We start from the raw sequence: 14,804 nt of genomic DNA, 5'->3' as shown, positions 1-14,804 counted from the left end.
CCTGATAGCATCCTTGAATTATGGCCTTTTAAAATTTTCTTTTAATTATTTACATTGAATTTCAGAGCAGAGAGGCAAGCATTTCCGTCTCTTCCTGGCAAGGAGTTAATGAAGGGAATTTAAATCTGTTGCCTATATCCAACATACTAAAATTTCCACTGACTGCTGTAACTAATTTTTTTAGTGTAAAATCTTTTGTTGGTTTTTTTCATTTGTATCATCCAAATATATATGATACTAGTAGTAAGCTGAATATTTTTTTTTACTAATAGACCAATAAATGCTTTTTCACTTTTTTATCTACAAGCATACTTTCACTGTGAATTGCCTATATTTATTTATTTATTTATTTATAACATCTTTATTAGAGTATAATTGCTTTACCATGTTGTGTTAGTTTCTGCTGTATAACAAAGTGAATCAGCTATATGTATACATATATCCCCACATCCACTCCCTCTTGTGCCTCCCTCCCAACCTCCCTATGCCACCCCTTGAGGTGGTCACAAAGCACCGAGCTGATCTCCCTGTGCTATGCAGCTACTTCCCACTAGCTATGTTTTTTTTTATAGTGCTTAATGGTTTTTATATTTTTAATTTTTATTTATTTTTAACATCTTTATTGGAGTATAATTGCTTTACCGTGTTGTGTTAGTTTCTGCTGTATAACAAAGTGAATAAGCTATATGTATACATATATCCCCATATCCCCTCCCTCTTGTGTCTCCCTCCCTCTCACCCTCCCTATCCCACCCCTCTAGCTGGTCACAAAGCACCAAGCTGATATCCCTGTGCTATGTGGCTGCTTCCCAATAGCTGTTTTACATTTGGTAGTGTATATATGTCCATGCCACTCTCTTACTTCGTCCCAGCTTACCCTTCTCCCACCCTGTGTCCTCAAGTCCATTCTCTACGTCTGCATCTTTATTCCTGTCCTGCGCCTAGGTTCTTCATAACCATTTATTTATTTTTTTAGATTCCACATATATGCATTAATATACAATATTTGTTTTTCTCTTTCTGACTTACTTCACTCTGTATGGCAGACTCTAGGTCCATCCACCTCACCACAAATAACTCAATTTCGTTTCTTTTTATGGCTGAGTAATATTCCATTATATATATGTGCCACGTCTTCTTTATCTATTCAACTGTTGACGGACACTTAGGCTGCTTCCATGTCCTGGCTATTGTAAATAGTGCTGCAGTGAACATTGTGGTACATGACTCTTTTTGAATTATGGTTTTTGCACAGTATATACCCAGTAGTGGGATTGCTGGGTCATGTGGTAGCTCTAGTTTTAGTTTTTTAAGGAACCTCCATACTGTTCTCCATAGTGGCTGTATCAATTTACATTCCCACCAACAGTGCAAGAGGGTTCCCTTTTCTCCACACCCTCTCCAGGATTTCTTGTTTGTAGATTTTCTGATGATGCCCATTCTAACTGGTGTGAGGTGGTACCTCATTGTAGTTTTGATTTGCATTTCTCTAACAATTAGTGATGTTGAACAACTTTTCATGTGCCTCTTGGCCATCTGTATGTCTTCTTTGGAGAAATGTCTATTTAAGTCTTCTGCCCATTTTTGGATTGGGTTGTTTGTTTTTTTGATATTGAGCTGCATGAGCTGTTTGTATGTTTTGGAGATGAATGCTTTGTCAGTTTCTTCATTTGCAAATATTTTCTCCCATTCTGAGGGTTGTCTTTTCGTCTTGTTTATGGTTTCCTTTGCTGTGCAAAAGCGTTTAAACTTCATTAGGTCCCATTTGTTTATTTTTGGGTTTTTTTCCATTCCTCTGGGAGGTGGGTCAAAAAGGATCTTGCTGTGATTTATGTCATAGAGTGTTCTGCCTATGTTTTCCTCTAAGAGTTTTATAGTGTCTGGCCTTACATTTAGGTCTTTAATGCATTTTGAGTTTATTTTTGTGTATGGTGTTAAGAAATGTTCTAATTTCGTTCTTTTTTTTTTTTTTTTTTTGCGATACGCGGGCCTCTCACTGTTGTGGCCTCTCCTGTTGCGGAGCACAGGCTCCGGACGCGCAGGCTCAGCAGCCATGGCTCACGGGCCCAGCTGCTCCACGGCATGTGGGATCTTCCCGGACTGGGGCACGAACCCGTGTCCCCTGCATCAGCAGGTGGACTCTCAACCACAGCACCACCAGGGAAGCCCGTATTTTTGTTCTTTTACATGTAGCTGTCCAGTTTCCCAGCACAACTTATTGAAGAGGCTGCCTTTTCTCCATTGTATATTCTTGCCTCCTTTGTCAAAGATAAGGTGACCATATGTGCATGGGTTTATCTCTGGGCTTTCTATCCTGTTCCATTGATCTATATTTCTGTTTTTGTGCCAGTACCATATTGTCTTGATTACTGTAGCTTTGTAGTATAGTCTGAAGTCTGGGATCCTGATTCCTCCAACTCCGTTTTTCTTTCTCAAGGTTGCTTTGGCTATTCAGGGTCTTTTGCGTTTCCATACAAATTGTAAAATTTTTCATTCTAGTTCTGTAAAAAATGCCTTTATAATTTGATAGGGATTGCATTGAATCTATAGATTGCTTTGGGTAGTATAGTCATTTTCACAATGTTGATTCTTCCAATCCAAGGACATGTTATATCTCTCCATCTGTTTGTGTCATCTTTAATTTCTTTCATCAGTGTCTTATAGTCTTCTGCATACAGGTCTTTTGTCTCCTTAGGAAGCTTTACTCCTAGGTATTTTATTCTTTTTGTTGCTATGGTAAGTGGGATTGCTTCCTCAATTTCTCTTTCAGTTTCATTTATTTCTGATCTGATCTTTATGGTTCTGCTAACCTTGGAGGTTCCTTTGTTTTTCTTTCTCTAATTGCTTTAGGTACAAGGTTAGGTTGTTTATTTGAGATGTTTCTTGTTTCTTGAGGTAGGATTGTATGGCAGTAAACTTCCCTCTTAGAACTGTTTTTGCTGCATCCCATAGGTTTTGGGTCATCGTGTTTTCACTGTCATTTGTTTCTAGGTATTTTTTGATTTTGTCTTTGATATCTTCAGGGATCTCTTGGTCATTTAGTAGCATATTGTTTAGCCTCCATGTGTTTGTATTTTTTACATTTTTTTTCCTGTAATTGATATCTAGTCTCATAGCATTGTGGTTGGAAAAGATACTTGATATGATTTCAGTTTTCTTAAACTTACCGAGGCTTGATTTGTGACCCAAGATATGATCTATCCTGGAGAATGTTCCATGAGCACTTGAGAAGAAAGTGTATTCTGTTATTTTTGGATGGAATGTTCTATAAATATCAATTAAGTCTGTCTGGTCTAATGTGTCTTTTAAAGCTTGTGTTTCCTTATTTATTTTCTTTTTGGATGATCTGTGCATGGGTGAAAGTGGGGTGTAAAAGCCCCCTACTATGATTGTGTTACCGTTGATTTCCCCTTTTATAGCTGTTAGCATTTGTCTTATATATTGAGGTGCTCCTATGTTGGGTGCATAAATAATTACAATTGTTATATCTTCTTCTTGGATTGATCCCTTGATCATTACGTAGTGTCATTCTTTGTCTCTTCTAATAGTCTTTATTTTAAAGTCTATTTTTTCTGATAGGAGTATTGCTAATCCAGCTTTCTTTTGATTTCCATTTGCATGGAATATCTTTTTCCATCCCCTCACTTTGTGTCTGTATATGTCCCTACGTCTGATGTGGGTCTCTTGTAGACAGCATATGTATGGGTCTTGTCTTTGTATCCCTTCAGCCAGTTTGTGTCTTTTGGTTGGAGCATTTAATCCATTTACTTTTAAGGTAATTAACCATATGTACATTCCTATTACCATTTTATTAATTGTTTTGGGTTTGTTATTGTAGGTCTTTTCCTTCTCTTGTGTTTCCTGCCTAGAGAAGTTCCTTTAGCATTTGTTGTAAAGCTGGTTTGGTGGTGCTGAATTCTCTCACCTTTTGCTTCTCTGTAAATGTTTTAATTTCTCCGTCGAATCTGAATGACATCCTTGCTGGGTAGAGTAATTTTGGTTGTAGGTTTTTCCCTTTCATCACTTTAAATATGTCCTGCCAGTCCCTTCTGGCTTGCAGAGTTTCTGCTGAAAGATCAGCTGTTAACCTCATGGGGATTCCTTTGTATGTTATTTGTTGTTTTTCCCTTGCTTCTTTTAATATTTTTTCTTTGTATTTAATTTTTGATAGTTTGATTAATATGTGTCTTGGAGTGTTTCTACTTGGATTTATCCTGTAAATAATGTATGGGACTCTCTGCTTCCTGGACTTTATTAACTATTTCCTTTCCCATGTTATGGAAGTTTTCAACTACAATCTCTTCACATATTTTCTCAGACTCTTCTTTTTCTCTTCTTCTTCTGGGACCCCTATAATTTGAATGTTGATGAATTTAATGCTGTCCCAGAGGTCTCTGAGAGTGTCCTCAATTCTTTTCATTCTTTTTTCTTTATTCTGCTCTGTGGTAGTCATTTCCACTATTTTATATTCCAGGTCACTTGTCTGTTCTTCTGCCTCAGTTATTCTGCTATTGATTCCTTCTAGAATATTTTTAATTTCATTTATTGTGTTGTTCATCATTGTTTGTTTGCTCTTTAGTTCTTCTAGGTCCTTGTTAAACATTTCTTGTATTTTCTCCATTCTATTTCCGAGACTTTGAAACATCTTTACTATCATTACTCTGCATTCTTTTTCAGGTAGACTGCCTATTTCCTCTTCATTTGTTTGGTCTGGTGGGTTTTTACCTTGCTCTTTCATCTGCTGCATATTTCTCTGTCTTCTCATTTTGTTTAACTTACTGTGTTTGGGGTCTTCTTTTTGCAGGCTGCAGGTTCGTAGTTCCCGGGGTTTTTTGGTGTCTGCCCCCAGTGGGTGCAGTTGTTTCAGTGGCTTGTGTAGGCCTCCTGGTGGCAGGGACTGGTGCCTGTATTCTGGTAGGTGGGGCTGTATCTTGTCCTTCTGGTAGGCAGGGCCGTGTCTGGTGGAGTGTTTTGGAGTGTCTGTGAACTTAGTATGACTTTAGGCAGCCTCTCTGCTAATGGGTGGGGTTGTGTTCCTGTCTTGCTAGTCATTTGGCATGGGGTGTGCTGCACTGGAGCATGCTGGCCGTTAGGTGGAGCTGGGTTGAGACAAAGATCTCTGGGAGATCTCTTAAGTGCGGCTGGGAGGTTTCTGGTAGTCCAGTGTCCTGGCCTCGGCCCTCCCATCTCGGAGGCTCAGGCCTGACACCCGGCCGGAGCACCGTGACCCTGTCAGCCACATGGCTCAGAAGAAAAGGAAGAGAGAAAAGCAAAAACAAAAACAAAAAAAACAACAGACAGAACCCCAGGACAAATGGTAAAAGCAAACCTATACAGAGAAAATCACACAAAGAAGCATAGACATACACACTCACAAAAAGAGAAAAAGGAAAAAAAAAAAATATATATATATATATATAAAAAAAAGGAAGAGAGCAACCAAAGCAATAATCAAATCCACCAATGATAATAAGCAGTAAATACTAAACTAAGATAAACATCAAATCAGACACAGAAAACCAACCCCAAGTCTACAGTTGCTCCCAAAGTCCACCACCTCAATTTTGGGAACATTTGTTGTCTCTTCAGGTATTCCACAGTTGCAGGGTACGTCAAATTGACTGTGAGGATTTAATCAGCTGCTCCTGAGACTGCACAGAGAAATTTTCCTTTCTTTGCTTGTTCCCACAGCTCCTAGGGTTCAGCTTTGCTTTTGGCCCCGCCTCTGTGTGTAGACTGCCCTCAGGAGTCTGTTACCTGCCCAGACAGGAGGGGGTTAAAGCAGCAGCTGATTAGGGCTCTCTTCCATACTCAGGCCGGGGCGGGGGCGGGGGGAGGGGGGAGGGGGGTATGATAGTCATAACTGGAATGCAGGGCGAGCCTGCAGCAGCAGAGGCCAGTGTGACGTTGCAGCAGCCTGAGGCGCACCATGTGTTCTTCCGGGGAAGTTGTCCTTGGATCCCGGGACCCTGGCAGTGGCGGGCTGCACCGGCTCCCGGGAGGGGAGGTGTGGATAGTGACCTGTGCTCGCACACAGGCTTCTTGGTGGCAGCGGCAGCAGCATTAGCCGTTCATGCCCGTCTCTGTGTTCCGAGCTGATAGCCGTGGCTCGCACCCGTCTCCGGAGCTCACTTAGGCAGTGCTCTGTCTTCTGTGGGCACACTGGGAAGGAATCCCCTCTCCTCGCACACCCCGAAACGAAGGTCTCTTGCCTCTTCAGCAGTTCCAGACTTTTCCCCAGACTCCCTCCCGGCTGGCTGTGGCGCCCTAGCCCCCTTCAAGCTGTGTTCACACAGCCAACCCCAGTCCTCTCCGGGGGATCCGACCTCCAAAGCCCGAGCCTCAGCTCCCAGCCCCCGCACACCCCGGCGGGTGAGCAGACAAGCCTCTCGGGCTGGTGAGTGCTGGTTGGCACTGATCCTCTGTGCGGGAATCTCTCCGCTTTGCCCTCCGCACCCCTGTTGCTGTGCTCTCCTCCATGGCTCCGAAGCTTCCCCCGAGCCCACCCCGTTCTCTGCCAGTGAAGGGGCTTCCTAGTGTGTTGAAACTTTTCCTCCTTCACAGCTCCCTCCCAGCGGTGCAGGTCCTGTCCCTATTCTTTTGTCTTTGTTTTATCTCTTCTCTTTTGCCCTACCCATGTGCGTGGAGAGTAGGGCAAAAGAAAAAAGCCTTTTGGGAAGTCTGAGGTCTTCTGCCAGCATTCAGTAGGTGTTCTCTAGGAGCTGTTCCACATGTAGATGTATTTCTGATGTATTTGTGTGGAGGAAGGTGATCTCCACGTCTTACTCCTCTGCCATCTTGAAGGCCTCCTTCTGTCTATATTTATTGAGCTTGACTGATGTTCATCAAAATCTGAAGACCTACTACAATGCAATGTTTTCCTGATTTCTTTAAAAAATATACTTGTATGATTGTTTTCAGTATGATTTATAAGACTATAGGGTTAAAGTGTTGATTTGGAGCAAAATGGATTTGATTTCTGTTTGGATTTGGGTATTCGTTACTTAGAAGAGACGCGTAACTCTGCCTATGGCGTACTTCATGCTAATGCAACTAAGCTTCCCCTCAGGATGGTGTGGTTCCCATACAGGTGTAGTTCCCGTATGTGTAAGGAGATCCACTCTTTTTCCCCTGATATAATTTACGTACCTGGTAGGACTAGGCTTTTTTAACTTGATCATTCCCCCAGTACTGCTGGGACTCACACTTTCGCTCCAGGCATCATAAGAAAGTTGCCCTTCTTGCTTTCTTTCTCAAAGAGCACCCAGTATGTGGTCGCAGATGTCTTTTATTTCCCTCAGCAAAGAAAAATGAGAGATGAAAGGAGTAACATGCTGTTTGATTAGGGACAATTCTTATTTGACCCAGAAAAGATGTTACCATCACCGGGGGTGGAGCTCCCTCTGTCCCCCAGGGTTGAGTACCAGTCCAGTAATTTTGAGATGGCACAGTAAAAGGGAGAGATGAAAAAGCAGAGGTGTTAAAGAAGAGACTCACTAGTGCCTGCCCTCCCAGGTCCCACCGGATCAGCTACACTGTCCCATGGCCTCTGTAACCGAGAAGGAATTGAGCTGCTCAGATGCAAAGGCAAATTAGACACCATATTCTAAGTTCTCTGATGCTCTTAACTGAGCGCATGGAAGGCACAATTAGCCCAAGTTCCTAGAAGACTTCTGAGTGCTGAGGACTAGGCCAGACCTTTCCTGCAAACACATCGCCACCATCTTCCTAGCCTTTGGGGTAAGGGTGGCGGAAACTAAAGACTTGCGCGCCTTCATTTTCCCAATGACCTCTTGGTCAGAACCTGTACTGTTCAGTAGAATGTACAGAAGTTGCTCTGTTCTAATACATAAACTAAATATGTGGCGTGATTTCAGCAGGAAATTTTAAGATTTCTTTTGCAAAACTAATTACTCACTGAATGCTTTAGTGTGTACTTATTTGAGAGAGCTGGCATATCTTTTGCATATTTGGGTGGAATTTTTGTATCTTACAGCACATGAGATATGAGAAGCTAACTAGGGAAACTAGCCCTGTTAAAGCATCTAGGGAAAAAAAGGAAAAAAAAATCCCTGTTCTTCTTTTCTTATTAACATCCACTTAACAGCTGGGAATGGTACAGTCCACACTTTTGCATGCCTGACAGGGGGAACCACAGTACCAACTTCAGTTGATTACTTTTGTTTTCTCTTTCAGCAAATCTCCCCGGCAGGCCACAGGTAAGAGTTAATGGGTTGATTGGTTTAGGTGTTAGAGATGATAACCTAGAGTAAGTGATTAGCTGCCATCGATTTTAGTGCTACTTTATTCCCCATGTAAATAAGTAAACTTGCTTGACATGTTCGTTGATTGAATACAACAGTTTGTCAGTCCAGGGAGGGGGACCCCTCCCAAGCCAGTCCTTCCAAATGCCCAAAATGCCAAGTGCTTGACCTTTTGCATTCAAACAGCTTTTTAAAGGCCTCATGTGTACTATATAAAGTTACCCTGGAGAGATTTGACTGACATTGTTCTCCCAGGTATCTACTTAAGGTAGCTATCACAGACTTAAAAGCAATGACTGGAGCGGTACACAAAGGTGGTTTTGTTACTTTGAGGGGAAAAGGTTTTGATTTTTCATTTAAAATTCTGCTGAGAACTATTGGCAGCTATAGCCATGTGCCTGTCAGTATGTTCTTCACCAGGTGCTCTTAGAAACAAGGTGTCCCAAGACCACAGTAAATCTTTGGAGAACACTTTCTCTCATGAACTTGTTTATGAATCTTTTCGAAACAGTGAACCCTCTGATTGTGTTACCGCCTTAATGGCAAGAGGGGCTGAGAGCTTAAGGAGAAGCACAGGTGGTTCATCTTCAGTAACTGGAGGGACAACAAAGGCATATGAAGTAGATTACCGGATGCGGTGTGAGAGCTCGTGAGAAGGAAGAACCTCATCCCAGAGGGTAAAAGCCTTCTGACTGCTTCTGTTGTCTTAGTGAGTCAGAAGCAGGGACTTCAGCAGAGAGTGCGGACGGCGAGGAAGCATCGGAGGTGTGAGGAGAGACTGGAGGATGTGTAGTAGCTGCTTGGAGCTCAGGAGAGCACATGGATAGAGAAATAGACTGACTGCCAGGCAGCATTAATGGCCACCACTTTCTCGCTCATGAATTTAACCTGAGGCCTGTCTGCAGGACTATGTGTGGCCCTTCAGCAACATTCAAGTTCATGAGCACAGTACCAGAGTAGGCCAAGTATTGCATTTAACCAAAGTTGAAGTTGTGGTTTGGCCAAGAGAGTACAGCAGTTCAAGGGAAGAGGCAAAGGGTTGACGATAATGATTGAACAAGCACCTGAGTTTGGTAGGAAGAGAAGTAAGGATGCGTTAGGTATGGGAGACCAAATATCAATGGGTTGTAGCACCAAAGGATGGGTGAAGTTGGGGTCCTAGTGGAAGTCAGCTGGAAAGGTACAGGTGGGTTGTCAGAAAGTGGGATGATTGAAATTGAAATGTTGGAGGGGACACAGGTATTGGTGATGGTCCAGATTTGCAACTTTGAATGAGTGGCTGAGAAGGGTGAGGACGGATTCTCAGAGGAGAGGAGCTCAAGGAACTAAGAGGCCAGAATTTTGGAAGCATCATCTATGTGAGCACTGAAATCATGAACATTTAAAAATAGTGAGTGGACAGTGAGCCATTTTTTCTTCAAGAGGTAAGGGGACGTGAACCAAGGGACCAGAATATGACTGCATAGTGGGTGGTATAGTCTGATGACAAGAGAGTCAAAGCTGGGTATTTTTAGGGAGGAGAGGGAGAAAGTGCTGTGGAGAACACAGTATGGACCTATCCAGTATCTGAGGAGTGTGAGGGATGAAAAACAGTCCTGGGTTGAAGCTGTGTCTTCAGGGCAGATCCAGATATCCATGAGAGCAAGTGAAAGATGCATTCAGAGAAGAATTTGAGGACATGGGTTTTAAGGATGATGGACCAAACTGTTTGACTTCTCTTCAAAAGGTTGATGCCACTACCCTGAGTGTGGCCTGGATTTCTGTCCTCCCTTGCCTATGTACGTTGGCCCTGAGCCTTTAACTGGAACCACTGCACAGCCTTGGACTGTAATTCCTGCCTTGAGTTCTTGTTGTCTGGACCCCAGCTGGGGACTGAGACCAGTTGGACTTGTCAAGGGTACCGCCTCTGCAGGAGACCTCCCACAGACCCTCAGGGAGAGACAGGGTGCTTACACCAGCCTAATTCACTGAACACTGGTACCTTCCTGCAAAAACAAAGACAAGTCTTCTCAATTTTCACTTGGTTTCCAGCCTGGGCAAAATAAAAGTCTTCCAGACTTCCCCTATATCAGCTGAGTGGATAAAAAAGCAGACTAAGTAACTTCAGGATGAGAGCAAAGGACCTCATCCCAGGAACAAAAGTCACATGGGAGTAAAGAGTCCCCATTGAACAAAGCAAACTAGGGCTTGTCTAGTTCTGAGAAAAAGCACTTTAATTTTTTTTTAAGAGTTGACATCTCTGCTACCTGTAATGTTTTCTGTAAATGTTGTTCTGACAGTGCTGTTTTCCCTTCCCACAGGCAATGTGAAGTATTCATCTAGCCAACCAACATTTCTTAACTTACAGTATTGCCCTTTTCAGCAAATGCCAATTTCAAGTTCCATTTAATCAGAAGCTCCATGGCTCTTTGAATCATGCTGTTGAGCGCTGACTGTGTGTTCTACTGAAGGAGTAAAACACTGACTATCCAAAGAGAAAAGGATATTTTGTTTTTATAATAATCATATTATTGTTTTCTTCTTCCCTTTCTATGCAACTGTAAATTAATGAACAGAGTGGTATTTGGAAGTGGTAATACACTTGTCACTGATTTGTATACTGTATACAGTATTGGGAAAGTGGGTGGGAGCTTTCTAATATGATACCTTCTTTTTAATAACCATAAAAATTGCATAAGAATTAGAAGACAATTTTACATTTTTACATTCCTTCATATTAACCTTGTACAATAACTTCATTTGTTTCTTTGACTCTTTTACCATTATGTTTTGGTTATTTATAATTCATCAACCACATGACCAAATAGATTTTCTTTATTTGTTTCCATGATATGGCCAAATTAATAAGTTCATATATTTCAATCAAATATTATATGTTTATGGATTAGACTACAGCTCTGTGTATACTGTTTAACTTTATTTGACGTCGTACACTTATTTCTTTAGCGATCACTTGGATAGCCACAATAAAAATCCTGTGGGCCTAAATGGCATTTCTATTGGGATTTTTTTTCCTGCATTTTATTTCCCTGCTCTGTATCAGTTGGTCTTGATTTCTTTATTTATTTCATGTTCCAATCTATATGACAGGATTATAATAATCTCAAAGATCATTTTACCAAAGGTTGCCCATTTAAGCATATTTTCATTTTGACGCAGAAACAAAACTTGGTCCCACTTTTCCTAGTTCCCAGGTCTTGGTTTTCATCATTCAGTACACAGCAGACATTTACCTAATTGTGATACCAAAACACATGGCTGTCTTTGGTTCCCTTTGAAGAAAGTTTTACAGTTGTTTATGTATACTCAAACCCTCTATGACTCTTGAAGCCCCCGGTTATTTTCCTTCTGAAAGCAGACACAAGTTTAATGAATGTCTCATTTTAACCTTTTGAGTGAATGAACAGCCATTTAATTACCCTTCATTTGATCAATACATTTGGGAACAATGTTCATCAAGAGCCTACATCACTGCTTCTATAGAAGAATGAAATCAATGCTTAGGTGCTGGCACCCTGGCTTATACCTTTGAGCGCGTTCAGTTGGGTATTTGGTTCGGCTTCCGATTTAACATGTATTTGATTCAGTTTAAACATGTTATGTGATTTACCAAATGTAGAGAAACCAAAAAAAGTGAAAATAATGTGTTTTGATTCAAGCATATATGCTTTTAAAACATCAGGACATTTTAACTTTGAGTTCTCTTTAACTGGGATCTGGCCAGAAGGAGGCTTAAAGTTAGAAATTCCTACTCTTTTAGAATAGGTTGGGTGGGTTGGGGGGCAAGGGTGTCTATTTGCAGCAGAGATATTTTGAGAAGAAGAAAATTGTTTTATATAAGAGGAAAGCCATGACCACCTTTCTACCTCAGATCCGTCTTCATCCATCGTGTTGGAAATAGCTTTATGCTACTGCAGTGTGGAAAATCTAAAGCTTTTATCAGACCACATCATACCCAGTAAAAGCACCTATTTAAAGAAAAAGAATTCCCTGAACTCTGAACTACAAGTCGTAGATTTGGTGTCTTCCTTGTCCTTACTTTGAAAAGTTACGTATTAATTTTTTTCTGCCTGTAATTGTGTGCAACATGTTCTCTATCTGCTATTAAGGAAAAGCTACATAAAACACTACATTGTAACCTTCTAAGGAATAATAAATGTAAAGAAATATATTGCAGTAACAACAAGGGGAAATAAGTATGTAGTTCTTTTGAAATATGTGGTAAAGAACTAATCATAGACTATCATCTAATCTGGTTATATCTGTATTTTTCATCCTGAATAAAAGTAATTTTAACACAAGATGACTTTGATATTCTTCAGCGGTGTTCACTGGTAGACTTTGAACTTCGAATGTACATTTATGAAAATAAAATATAAAGAGAGCCTATATCCTGATAAATCTACATGTGTTCCTGATGTTTCTCTCATACACACTAATACATTCTCTTTCTTACTCTCACTGTCTCTCTCTTTCTCTGTGTTCCTCTCTTGCCTCTTATATATATAATTCTCAATTTCCTTTACAGATAGAAGGCTTATTGATAGGGAATAAATAATGTTGGATGTTAAAAACATGTACATGAAACCTATTGAACTTTTGTTTTTCATTTTTTGGGGGGGTACCAAATTACTTTATTTGAAGGAATGGTACTAAGGAAAGAACTTGTAGATGTTTTGGTACAACTTATAGAAAAGGTAAAGGTAACGCAAACACGCGTGCACTGCCTTGATGCAGGGAAGTCATCCCTGTGGCTACGGGAAGCCAGCCTAAGGCTTAGCTCTCAGTATCACTGTTTCCCAGGGTGTGCTTGTCAAAGAGTTACTCTGCCATGCCAGATTCGGGGGCCCCCATCTTGCGCAAGTTGGTTTATGTGGCCACCCAGTTCTTTAGTGGATTTCACCTGCTCATTCAGGTAATGAGTCTCAATGAAGTTACACAAATAGGGGTCCTTTTTGTCAGTGGCCAGTTTGTGCAGTTCCAGTAGTGACGGATTCACACTTTTTTCCAAGTGTAGCACACATTCCATTGCATTCAGCCCATTCTCCCAGTCATCACGGTCTGGCTTCTTGATATCCCGAAGGAAGATTCGGCCACCCCGTTGGTTCTGCAGCTTCATCAGTTTCTCAGCATGTTCCCTCTCCTCACGAGATTGGTGAAGAAAGTATTTGGCAAAGTTCTTCAAAGCCACGTCATCGCGGTCCAAATAGTGTGACACGGACAGGTGGACGCAGGAGGCGTGGAGCCTCCAGGTCGATCTGGCGGCTGATGGCGGCCTCCGAGCCCTGGTGGTAGTGCTGGCGCACCTGGGAGGGGAACACGGTCGTCATGGCGGGCGGCCGAGGAGAGGCGGCGGGGACCTTGGGGCGGCTGGAGCGGCGGGTGAGCGCTGCTTCCGTCCCAGCACTGTTGAAGCAGGAAACCGCGGTGACTCTCCGCAAGGACTGTCTGAGCTTTTGTTTTAATAGCTTAGGTGCTATTGGTATTTAGTTGGTTACCCTTCCAAATCCACTTTTAGCCTCATGCTCTTAAATAATGCACTTTTTGTATATGCACTGGATTTTACCACTCTGGTAGGAGATTTAGTGCATTTCGGAAGCTACCCCAGGGGAAATAGCACTGAGAATCATGTTACTTGATTCTAAAAGTCAAAGCTATCTGGGAAACAGAAAAAACCCCAAACATATAATTTGTTAAAGAAAATCGATCGGGCTTCCCTGGTGGTGCAGTGGTTAAGAATCGCCTGCCAATGCAGGGGACTTGGGTTCAAGCCCTGGTCCGGAAGGATCCCACATGCTGCGGAGCAACTAAACCTGTGTGCTGCAACTATTAAACCTGTGCTCTAGAGCCCGTGAGCCACAACTACTGAGCTTGTGCGCCACGACTACTGAAGCCTGCGGGCCTAGAGCCCGTGCTGCACAGCAAAAGAAGCCACCGCAATGAGAAGCCCGTGCACCGCAACGAAGAGTAACCCCCTCTGGCCTCAACTTGAGAAGGACCCCCGCGCAGCAACGAAGGCCCAATGCAGCCAAAGTAAATAAATAAAATTTTTTTAAAATCCATCCATTTCAATAAACATACATTTAAAACATCCTGTCTACCTCAAAGTAATATCCACATTACACATTCCTAAAGAACCAATTGTTGGTTTCCAGCAAACCTGTTGAGTAGGTAATTGAAAATGGAGCTGAGAACAAATGAAAAAGTTTTGTTTTTATACTAAGCGTAAGCCTTCAGCTTGTTACTTCTAAGTATCATTGAGAATGTGTATATATATATATATATATATATTTAAACAATGTAGTTTGCTTTTGGATATTCCCCCACCCCTCTGGACCGCCACCATTCAACTGTTTCAGTAGACCAACTTGTTGAGAATTTGTTCACTCGTTGAGAATTTGTTGAAACCACTAATACCACACCACCTAACACTGTAAGTAGGCTCCCCACACTTCATTGACATATGATACCAGCTTGTGTTTTTGTGAGGTTAATTAAGTAACAAGAGTGAGACTTTGATGGAGGCCAGGAGCCAATCAC

The 14,804-nt window shown here is 41.8% G+C and overlaps 1 protein-coding gene and 1 pseudogene across 1 annotated transcript in view; one reads left to right on the top strand and one right to left on the bottom strand.

The window, feature by feature from the left end:
* Positions 1-12,565, top strand: part of UTRN (utrophin) — a 499,864-nt gene extending 487,299 nt beyond the window's left edge. Inside the window, exons 75-76 of the mRNA XM_060168281.1 lie at positions 8,197-8,219; positions 10,565-12,565. Of these exons, the coding sequence (XP_060024264.1) occupies positions 8,197-8,219; positions 10,565-10,573 (32 nt within the window). The 3' untranslated portion in view covers positions 10,574-12,565. The remainder of the gene's footprint in view (positions 1-8,196; positions 8,220-10,564) is intronic.
* Positions 12,566-13,004: 439 nt separating this feature from the next.
* Positions 13,005-13,594, bottom strand: LOC132530383 (ferritin heavy chain-like; annotated as a pseudogene).
* Positions 13,595-14,804: the final 1,210 nt, after the last annotated feature.

Source organism: Lagenorhynchus albirostris, chromosome 12 (assembly GCF_949774975.1).
Source record: "Lagenorhynchus albirostris chromosome 12, mLagAlb1.1, whole genome shotgun sequence".
In the NCBI taxonomy this organism is placed as follows: Eukaryota; Metazoa; Chordata; class Mammalia; order Artiodactyla; family Delphinidae; genus Lagenorhynchus; species Lagenorhynchus albirostris.
Note: the sequence above shows the minus strand (reverse complement) of the source record. Positions and strands in the feature narration are given on the sequence as shown.